General features: G+C 41.4%; 1 protein-coding gene across 1 annotated transcript in view; it reads right to left on the bottom strand.

Moving 5' to 3' along the window:
- Positions 1–11,849, bottom strand: part of jarid2b (jumonji and AT-rich interaction domain containing 2b) — a 102,974-nt gene that overhangs the window by 25,003 nt on the left and 66,122 nt on the right. The window contains exon 4 of the mRNA XM_020597488.1: positions 6,869–7,092. Coding sequence (XP_020453144.1) covers positions 6,869–7,092 — 224 coding nt within the window. The remainder of the gene's footprint in view (positions 1–6,868; positions 7,093–11,849) is intronic.

Raw genomic sequence — 11,849 nt, forward strand, 5'->3', positions numbered from 1 at the left:
ACTTTCATTTTAAAGTGACTAACAACTGTTATTGGCCAGTCAGGAGGGCTTGTGGTTTTCACATCACTTCACATTTATTTTGCGAGCTTAGTGTAAATATCCTACTCATGTCAAAGCTTTCCAAACCCTAAAAAGTTAAGCCTCATAATAATAAATCTTGTTGTACCTTGGATCATAGTTTTCACACTGCAGCTCTGCCAGTTTCTAATTATCTCCTCAGAGAGCTGGAGACAGAAATAAAATCTGTCGTGGCAGCAGATTCCCTGAACAGATAATAATGGAGTTTTACCTGCTGTCTTTAACTTCTAACGTTCTACTGGGAAAAAAGTGGCTGTTCAACAACAGTGAAATATGTAAAACAACCCATAGTAACCCACATGGTGGTTTCTCTACAAGCATTTGACACGTGTTTATGTTGTTGTTTCTTGGCATAAAGTATCTGAAACTCAATTCAGACGATTACTGTACACTACAAATGGCTGAGCACCAGTGAATCGGGCCTCGAGAACTGGATGACTGCAGCACAGGTACAAACCAACAGGTACAAAAAAGCCACACACACACACACACACACACACACACACACACACACACACACACACACACACACACACACACACACAGATACACACAGCCAGACATGAACAAAGACATGGCACAGACACCTCGTTTATCTTGGCGACAGAAAAAAGGCTCCTCTCTTAAACCAAACAATCACACCGAGGCAGCGCACACACTGGCCCAATCAGCTTCTAATGACTCGCTTCATTAGTTAAATGGCTGTAATTTACTGCCCTGAACAAGGGTCAGCAGGCCAATGGCAAACAGACCACAGGGGCACCTGGGGGCAGAAATGGAAGGAGGTGTGCGTATGTGTATGTTTGGGGGGTGCACGAGTGCATATGAACACGTGAGAATATACAAACAGTAGAGGAAGTGTTTATCTTTCTGAGAAACAATTTAACCTTCTGAGGTTGGGGTTTTGGATCAAATCCATTCACTAAAAGGTGAGACAACTGGTCATACGGAGTAGAGACTGAAAAGAGGAAGAGCTAAACAGCAGACTGTGAAAGTGAGAAAAGAAATATTGGGCTCAGGAAGAAATAAGATTTCTAATGTTGCAGAAAGCAGCAGACTGGTAAAAAATAATGAGCTGACAACAAACAGCAACAGATGTGACAACAGCATAACTGCATCATCTAATATATTCAAGACCCCCAAAACAAGACTGTCTAGGTTTCTGGGGAAAGGAAGAAGGGAGAGGCAACAAAGAAATGACAGACACACAGAGCAATCCTTACAAACAGACCTAGCGGTTCAATACCGGCCTCTGGCATCCGAGTAGAAGCAACACTGCCAGGGCATATAGCAGAATTTACAGCCCTCATCTCTGGCACAGACACCCTGAATACATCAGCTCTTAGACTGATGAATACACATACATACGTGGTGAGAAAACACAACCCTTCTCCATGATTTCCAACAGGGCTTGAGCCCAGTCTCCCATTTGCACCAGCTTCTCATCCACCTCACTGCAGACAAATCATAATTAGGTCTGAAAGAGTCTATTAGAATTGTCATTTTTAAAGGGGCTCTTGGATGGGTGGGGGGATGGGGTGGGGCCATAATTACAAACCCTCCATTCTCTAGCTACCCTTCTTTTGTACTCTTAACTGGAACTGAAACAATGAGGACAATTTAAATATGCAATCAGTAAGGTTTAGCTGCCAAGGGGACATGTGGACCTGCTGTGGACAACAAGAGAGAGTGAGGCCCTGTTCAGACCTGGCATGAACGTGTGTCCTGGGAAATCCAAACACAAGTAGCCAGCACTAATGCCAGGTGTGAGCACACTTTAGGACGGATTCAAATCCGATCGCTTGGCATGCTCTCGGAGGTGGTCTGGGGCACATTTGTCTGCATTCTCTTCCTCGTCTGAACACAAATGTGCTGGGACAAATTGACGGACCATCTACTAAACTAACGTCAATGGCTTAGGTGGACCTCAAAAAGTTCAAGGAAACCTATATGAGTGTGTAACATTCTGTACAATTAGGTTTGCCTGGAACACCAAAGAACAGACATCTGTATTGTTTCGATTTCTTTGTATTGGTATGGCAGATCTTCTTTGTCTTGTTATTTCTAGCTGCTGCCTCTGGCGGTTTAAAACAGCACATTTGGTGTTTGCAAGCGGAAATGCTGTACGTGTTTCTTTGCATATAGAGCGAGGGAGGCCAGATCCAATCACCCAGGATGCATTTTGGTTATGCATTTTAATGCCAGGTGTGAACACGCACTCTCTTAGCTGGCCACTTGTGTTCAGATATCCCAGGATACATGTTAATTCCAGGTCTGAACAGGGCCTGAGAGAGGATTAGACATTGCAACTCCAACTGACATTCCTAGATATCAGTAACAGTGGCTCTGCTCTTGGAAGCAAATGCAGAATCAGCTGGTGTTGCACTACCAAGCTCTGCACAGCATCATCAGTGACAAGAAAATCACAACTCTACACAAACAATTTCCAGGCTTTAATCAAACAGCAATCACACATCAGAGGGAGAGAAAAGTACCTTATCCCTGTGGGAACTTCAGCTGTCACAGCAGCAATGTACTTGAGAGACACAATGACTAGGTGTTGGACTTGAAATCCCAGGAGTAAGAATGTGTTTCTAGTTAAGAGAGATGCTCAGACAATAAAAATATCATCAAAGAAAATAAAATCCAACAATCTAGCTACAAAGGATCGGGGTCCCAAGCACAATTCTCAGGAAAGGCAATCTTTTTTAAGAAACAGATGTGAAAAGTCCACATTTGTTCTGCATGTGTAATCACGTACGGGGAATCTGTGGTTCACTAGGTCAGAGCTAGAAGGTTATGTAAGCAGAGCAGAGAAACTGGCCTCACTGAACCTGAGAGAAGGGCGTCACACTGGGCTGGTGGACACAGATGAAGGCCCAGAGGGCAAAGAGATAAACACAACACGGTATACACTGGCACACACACATAACAAAAAAAAAGAAGTATCACTCCTGGAAATTAAGTCTTATGCAAGAGATTAATTTTCAGGAGAGTGTGTGTGCAGTTATTCATTTACTCCCTAATTTATTCTTTTATCATTTGTCAATGTGTATAGTGTGTGTGTGTGTGTGTGTGTGTGTGTGTGTGTGTGTGTGTGTGTGTGTGTATTTGTGCCTCACTAAGAACAAAAATTTGGTAAATAACTCTTATAAATACATATAACAAACAGTGAAAGACAAAGATTTCTGATATTGCTCAAAAATGCTAAGGGGGCCAACAAGCAGCCAATTCGCATTATAAGCTGTGCACTGTGTTTCCATGACAATGATCATTCCTGAACCATTGTGCTACCAATTTAAACAGCAGGTATCCCAATTTGAAATAAAACTCTTGAATGAGCTGGAAAGCCTGGAGCAAACCAACATTTATGACTTTGATCAGAGTATATGCACTGCTTCATTTTACTGCTCTCAGTGCTGCCCCCACCCTGCCAGCTGCAGCACTGCACTGTTACTAAAGGCAGACAGGGCCAGGGGCAGACTGTCTGGCTACCACCCAAACGGCTTTCTCCATGAATATAAACAGTCCAACTACAGGCCTGGACCACACATAAGCACCATCCTGAGTCCACAAACAAGGACGGACCACTCTAGTTTGATCATGTGTGTCTCTGTATGTATGTGTGCATGTTTGCAGGAGAAAGAGATGAGCAGTGAGGTAAATACACAATTGATATGCCTTAGACAGTGTGGGTGGCGAGCATATATGGTGTGCACACCCTTCTATACAGTAGACAGAAATCTTGTTTTTCACTTCTCGTGTCTGGTTACTCCCACACTGCATCAAAATAATCAGGAGCCCTCGCTCCCCCCCTGGAGGAGTTAAAAATAACTTTTCCTCAGACAGAGCAACAACACGACCACCAAGAGCCAGCCAATTCATTATCATAAAAAAAGAATAAAATGCTGTCAATTACAAGCTCGGATTAGCCACAAAGTACATGGGCAACATACAAAACGATGAAAAAAATGGTTTCACAACACAGAGAAAAACAAAAGACCTGCTTTCACAACAGTCGTTTCTTTTTTGTTGTTCATGTTATCACCTCAAATCCTTCATGATTTAACTGCTGTTATGTATCTGTCAGAATGACTGATGTCTAGAAGCCTTTGGAGTGCATGTGTAATGTTTACCAGATAAGATAAGCAAATACTGCAGTGTGTATGTGTATGTGTGTGTGTATGTGTGTGTGTGTGTGTGTGTGTGTGTGTGTGTGTGTTGGGGGTTGCAGGGGTGCATCTACACATTGTGAACATTTGACCTCGGGTGAATCTCAGAAAGCACCACTAGTGGGGTTTCTGGGTGGAACTGTTGCCAAATTCCATAGTATAAAACTTCAAAATGAAAATCAAAATGAAGAGGGGTGGGGAATAATGGAGTTAAGATTTCCATAAAATAGTTAGTGATTCTGTCTTCTTTTGGGAACAGATATGAGGAGCCTAATGTGTGTGGTGGTCAGATCACCAGAGACATGTATTAAAATCTTAAATGGGATTGGGGGTTTCAGATGATATCAAAGATTTGAATCCCTTTAAAAAAATGAACCAGGCTAACATGGATACCCTGGATGCCAAATGTCTGCAGGTGCACACACTAGGACACACACGCACACACACACACACACACACACACACACACACACAGGAGATAAGCAGAACAGGAACCCTCAGTGGTGAGCATGGATTTGCACTCATGCACATGCATGAATACACACCCACACACGTGCACACACTAGGACACCCAACCTCAAGGGCTCCAGTGACATTCTCCCATGTCCCCTTCTTGGTAAGCGTCCCAAGCATACGGGTCATATGAGAGGCCAATGGTAAAAAGCAGAGCAGAAAAAGCCCACACAAGAAAATGTCAACCTCACAGCACGGATAGTAGACCAACGCATAAATACTATCAACACAGGGCTAAACTGTATCTTTAAATACAGCTGTAAAGCAAGGCGAGGCAGAGTGGAAAAATCTCATTGGAAAACAGTTCACTTAGCAGCCTAGCTCTAAAATTAGTATTAGTAGCACAGCGGAGTACAACAGACCTTGCAAACAAGGACTAGAAACTGACTGGCAAAGGACCATTCCTAACATTAATCATAAAAACAGAAAGCAGCAACACTCAGTCAGGACTAGACACCTTATTAGTCTACCACTCCACATACAGGGGTGGGGTTTGCTTAGCACCCATATCACAGAATGATCTCAACTTCAGAGTATATAGGACATTATAATATTAGCTTATGTAGCACCTGGCCTATATATGCACATCAAAACCCCTTTCACCAAAAGCTTCAGTCTGTTTTAGCAACATCCAATTATACATTCTTGAATGAGCCCTGTAAGGTTAAGTATTCTCATCAGAACAGCTACGTATAGCCATCACCTCCCAACAGACCTGAATGCAAATTTGGCTCTCCTGAGTCTTTAGCCTACTTTGCAAGATGGGCAGAGGTTAATAATGATAACAGTAAATTAATCTGAAACCAGGGGGTTTGTCTTCCAAATGAGTTAATTCTGATTGTAAGGAAATGTTTAAGAAAAGAGTGGGATATTCAACAAGATAGCATTAAGAAGCCGTGGCCAAGGTCGTCCTAAACTTTTTATTATTCAGGCCTTAAATATGACACTCCATGCTCTTTCATATTTCACAAAAAAACATGATTTAAGGCTTTAATGAACTGAAGGTGAAGCTTGTAATGTAGGTGTATAGGGGACAGTGTGCTTCCATCCTTCCTCCATCTTATGTGGGTGTATAGTCCTAGCAGTCTACACCTACATGGGACATTATAAAATAACCTTCAACACCAGATATGAGCAGATACTAAAACTTTTTGTGCTGAATCCTTTTGAAAGTGCACATATTTTCTGCAACATGGACATTAGCAAATTTTAGTCTGCATATCAACCACAATCTCTTATTCTTAAAAAAGGCCTTGCTGGCCAGTGGAGCATAAATCCTAAGTAACATCAGGTAACATCAGTACTTCATTAACTTGAGAGAAAAAGAGGACAGGACTTGTCTGGTTACTGTGAGTGCCAAGTGGATCTAGCTGATATAGGGATGTGATATTGTCTCGGTGCCTGCGTATAACCCAAATAGTCTTCCTTGTTAAGACACTCCTGATAAACAGTGCTGCTGTGTGTGGCACAGGGGAGCGGCACACACACATAACTAACTCTGTTGCTAATTGTTCTGCTATACCTTTTACAGTTCATTTGACATCAAAACTGCTACACTGTGTCAATCAACTTGCATAATGTTTGTTGAGTAAGGTGTGTGACAGTGCACATATTCTATGCACGAACAGCTGCTGTGGTAGAAGGTAACAGGCAGGGTGTTAGCCAGATAGTTGTAGGAAGGGTCGGTGTGTAAGCCACTGAAATGCAGGATAATCATAGCCTCGGGCAAGTACACAGTTATTTGTAGTAACTGCGTGTGGTTATGTGTGTATATGAAGGGGTGGAGGGCGATCAAAACCTGACTTTCAGAAAATATTCTATATGTAATCTTAAACAGCTTCTATTGCCTCTAGTGTGCATGGCTAAAACAAGAGCAAAGTGCTTAACACAGTTCAAATTTCACTTTCATGTTTATACTGTACATCAGCACACAGCTGCACATACTATATGACAGGTCTTGAGAATGTTTTACTTGACATATAAAGATCTTTATTATTGGAATAACACTTTATGTGGAGTTTTCTTGTTCATCAACATTCCTCCAGCTCTATTGCTCGTCGTAGGCATGAATGTAGTTATGTCTGTTCCACTCTGCTGGGTCTTACCTCTGAGGCAGAGGAAGGTGAGGAAGTCCTCCGTCTTGGGCTTGCGCTTGGACAGGTCCTGAATGGAAGAGGACAGCGATAAAGAAGAGAGCGATGAGAGAGAAGAGGAGGGCACAGTGGCCAGACCGGTGTTCAGGCTGCCTGGATCAGCCACTTTGACGGGCGTAGTGCTGGGCGAGTTGGGCTGTGACTGGGCGAACTTCCTCTGGGCCTGGAGTCGAGGTCTGAGAGGGAGAAAACAATATGGATGGAGTGAGACAGTGATATATAAGGCATCTGATACAGATTAATGGGCAAATGTGGACGACTATGACATGAAGCTTTCCATTGAGATAATAGGCAAGTTAATACCTATTAGAGTTTATCAGATTTTAGAAGCACCACTGCACTTGTCTGGACAATATATAACATCAATCTCAATTAATCAAACACTATTATACATAACAAAATGAATGGAAAAACATACATATAATATATCAATCATCCCTATAATCTCAGAAAAGAAAAAACACTTCTGCTCTTGACACACACAGTTTTTCTCATTTTGTTTATTCCAGTGTCTCTGTGGTAGAGTGGATCGCTGATACAATTACCCTGCAGTGAAGAATGGATCACCTTTGTGTCCATGTATCCACACATTTGTCCTCTGAATAGATGTGAACCCATCATGATCACTTGGATGGGCAAGTACCCACACATACAGTCGCACTCAGTGAGTGCTGGGGGGTGTTTGCATGTAAATGTCTGCATTTACAAGTAAATCACACAAAAAACTACATCTATACAGTCACAAACACACACAAACACATATAGTTCCTACTTTACTGAGCAGTAGTGAAAGATAATTGAGCTATCTATTAGGCAGGACCAGAGCTGTCAGTGGTAGCTGATAATAACCAAATACACGGGGACCATCTGCCAAAATAACTACACACTGCCAGAGAACAACCAAAGTTCCTTTATCTCCCCATCGTTTTCACTTTTTTCACTTTTACCTCTGTCTCTTTCTCACTTTCCACCATTTTATTTTCCCATTTCTCTCATCTCCTCTCCGTTGTGCATGTGCGGTGTGCAAACCTTTCGAGATGTCTCTCTCATTTATCTCTCCGCTTGTCTCTTTTCTCTCTTTATTTCACGGTGTGTGTCAGCAGAGGCGAAGGAAGGAAGAGAATATTAAAGAAGTGGATGTCTGAGCGAAAGCCATGAACTTACTTGTCACGCCGCCCCCTTCATACTCAACACATGCACACACACACACACACACACACTCTCCTACACACTTTATATGTCAGCACATGCACATACATAAACCATCAGGAGTCACATGAACCAGCAACCCTGCCCCTGACCTCTGGTTGAGGCGCAGGGTTTAGGATTAACTTTAAGATTAACTTATGCAGCTTTATCCTTACATTTAGATAATCAGACATAGATCTGTTAATTCAACTTTATTTTGAAAAAAATCATACATATTTAAAAAAAAAATCTGTTAAGATGAACATTTGGAAATGGCCATCTCAACTTTTTGGATTTTACCAGTTTAAATTACGCTTTTAAAATTGCCTAGCTTTGTGTCCTCACAAAGATAGCTGTATAAATGTGTGTGTGTGTGTGTGTGTATGTGTGTGGGAGCAGGAGCTTCTTTATAAATGCTGAGAAGCAGTGATAGAAGCAATGTGATATCCTGGTATTATTTGTCAATTTGCCACGGACCAGACTGAAGTAAGGAAAGATAGGATCATGTCTGGAGTACACCGAGAATGTATTTGGCACAGCTACTGAAAGGTGCAGTACTCCTATTACACTTCAGTCAGAGAACAGTGCGGTGTCAAAACGTGTCAATTTCCTGCTGTGACATGGCTGTGAGCTCAATATGTGAGAAATTGAGAGATGATTGCACACACATTGCCAAGGCACTGCATTTGGATGCAAGGTCATGAGAAAACTGAACAAACAACTGGCTCTGTTTTTTTTGTTGTTGTTTTTTTCAATACAACATTCATAAACACACAAACAATAGGTTACGACTGTGATCAGCTTCGCACTTTATAAGCTGGAATTCAATAATTCACCGACGTGACCTGCATTTACACAAATTTAATCAGCTTTGATTTTGTGCATGCCAAAACAAAACTTCCACCATACATTATTTTAAGGCAGACAAAAGACTCAGTCTTTAAACATATGTGACAATGGAGAGTTTAAACATTAATTTTACTGAATAAACGTTATTAGAAAAATGTCTTACATTTAGGTAAAACATAGGTGGTGCAGTTTTCCCCTGGTATTACAGAACAAAGACCATGACTACTCAATAGGCAAAACAACACAATGGGGACAGGTGCCACTTCACACAAAGCTGTGATTTACTTGGAAAATAAGTCGGAAAAAAAGACAGGCGAGCAACGACAGAGCTGAGGCAGAACCAAAGAATGAAAAAGAGAAAAAATAAGTGACACAGTAAAAATCTGGGTTGTTCTGGATGCCAACCAGTTTAGATGAAGTATATAGTAGTATAGTGTAGTAAATTAAAGGCAGAGTAAGTGATACGGAATGAAAATGACAAAGATAGAGGAGCAGATGGAGAAGGGTAAAGATCAGAAAGAAAGACCACAATTCTGAATAAATGTAGCGAATGGATCAATAAAAATCAAAAGCATATTCAAGCCTAGTTACAGAAAAAGGGTGATAAACAGGCAGCGAGACAAGTGCAAAAGATGAGAGAACTGCGACAAGTAAAGCACATCCTCTTTATTTCGCACGTCCGCAATGTGTCTGCTGATGGCCTTTTGTTGTTGCCTAACTGCAGAGAGAGACCATGCACACAGATAAACGCTCACACAAGTGCAAAGACATGCAGCACACACTCTTGTCTACCCAACTTTAAGTCTATCATCATAAAACATTTACTCTCTGAGTCTGCACACACACCATGATAAAACTGTTTCCACTGTGACCACTGGGGATAGAGGGTGTAGGGCATGCTAACAATGAAGAGGGATGAGGCTGAAGCCAGAAAGTGAGATAAAGTGAGGGCAAGAGGGGAGAAAGGGTCATTGGGGGGGTGAGGTGCAGGGAGGTTTGCATAGCTCTAAGACATGGTGTAAGACATAGTAAGAAGATGATAAGCAAAGGAAAAAAAAGGTAGACAGAGAAGCTAAGGCAACTAACACAAACTTGACACTACATCCATTTTGGCCTTTTCAACAAAGTGCACTGTGAGCACTACAAGCACATACAAATATACAGACCATCTTTGACACAAGCAGACACCTCAGACAACATGGACATTCAAAATGTGAGCGTGATTAGTTTTAAAAGGTAAATATCTGACTTTTTCAGTTAATAGAACATTACAAGAGCCATCCTCACAACCTGTTTGCCGTTATCCAACACCCCTGTCCAAACAAAACAAAGCCAATTGTGTTTCCATCCCATTTTATATCTTAGTACAGCCAATAATCAGTACTCCTGATATATAATTTATTATATACATTACTACCAGTGGAACAGGTCTGGACCCACCATATTGGCTACAACTGTGCTTTACAGAAAGTGTTAAAAATGTTTAACTGTGTGTTTGTTTTTAGTTTAGCTAGTTGGGCCAGCCACTGTATAACCTGAGCCAATACAGTGCAGATTATACGAGTCACCAAATATCCATTCATTGCTTGGGTAAGGATGGGATTCAGGAATGCTTAGTGTTTAGGTCAGATGTTCTGATATGTGCATGGTATGATGGGTTAAGGTTGGAGAACAGTGTCGCAGGTAATGATACCTACAGAATCATTGCATCTGTGTTCTGGGTTAGGGCAGGAAAGTGTCCTGATAATGGGGCCAAATAATGGGCAAACATCACTTAACTTGAATACTGATCTTCAAGTAAGAAAGCTGGCCCATTCTTTAGTACATTTAATTGTGTATTATCAACGGATCACTTTCTAAATTGTAAGCAGATGAAATATTGAGCTTTCAATGGCAACCTAAACACTGGATGGTTTTACTGTTCCAGCCTTAAATGAATCTAATCTCTTTTTTTTAAATGCTTAAAAACTGAGAGAGACAGAGGGAATAACTGACACACACACAAAAGAGAAACATGGTGTATGACAACAGGAGAAGCATAGGAAAAGAGTGAGGACAGAGACAGATGAGCTAATAAAGCAAACTGCTTACTACATCCTGTCTAGACAGTAAACCAGAGACGCTTTTCCTGGGATCATCCTCTGTTATCTATTATCTACCATTCTCTAGTAACTGAACAAAATTCTCCTTGTGTACGCTTTTCATGCATTATCACTTGTCATCTTCCTTCCCTTTTAATGGTATGCTAACAGCAGAGACATGGCTAATAAAAAGGCAATAAAAACAGATCCACTTCACTGATGATGTGATTAATGCAAGGTCTGGCAGGGAATCTACGAGCAGGGGAACACATAAAACCGTAACACTTCACATTATGAAAAAAACTAGTACAACTTCAGTAACACGTAATTATTTGAAAGATGACAGACAGCTCTCTTCTTTGGAAACAGTTTTCAGGTGGCAAAACAGAGCATGTTATTATAATTATTAAGGGTGCCAGGAAATGAGAGTGTAAAAATACAATCATAGTAACAGATATTTAACTAAATCAGTTTCCTCTGAAATCACAGATTATCCCTAAAGGTGTGCCAATATGGCAATACTGAACCACACTGCTTCAGTTGAAACACATGAAGGGAATCAAACATGCAAAGGCTTGAGAAACACACAGACACTTCACAGACCAAAGAACCAGGTACATATTGAGAAATCAGCATGGGGACAATTGGCAGTGCTGCCACCATGCTAAGGGAATGAGTGGTAACATAAACCTCTGATTTAGCACAGAGGAGAACTGCCTGCACACGCACAGGCGCGCGTGTGTGTGTGTGTGTGTGTGTGTGTGTGTGTGCTGCTGTATGTGTAGAAGCCAGGGTACACTATGTTCCCAAGCCTG

The sequence above is a fragment of the Monopterus albus genome, unplaced genomic scaffold, assembly GCF_001952655.1.
Source record: "Monopterus albus unplaced genomic scaffold, M_albus_1.0 scaffold34.1, whole genome shotgun sequence".
Classification (NCBI taxonomy): Eukaryota; Metazoa; Chordata; class Actinopteri; order Synbranchiformes; family Synbranchidae; genus Monopterus; species Monopterus albus.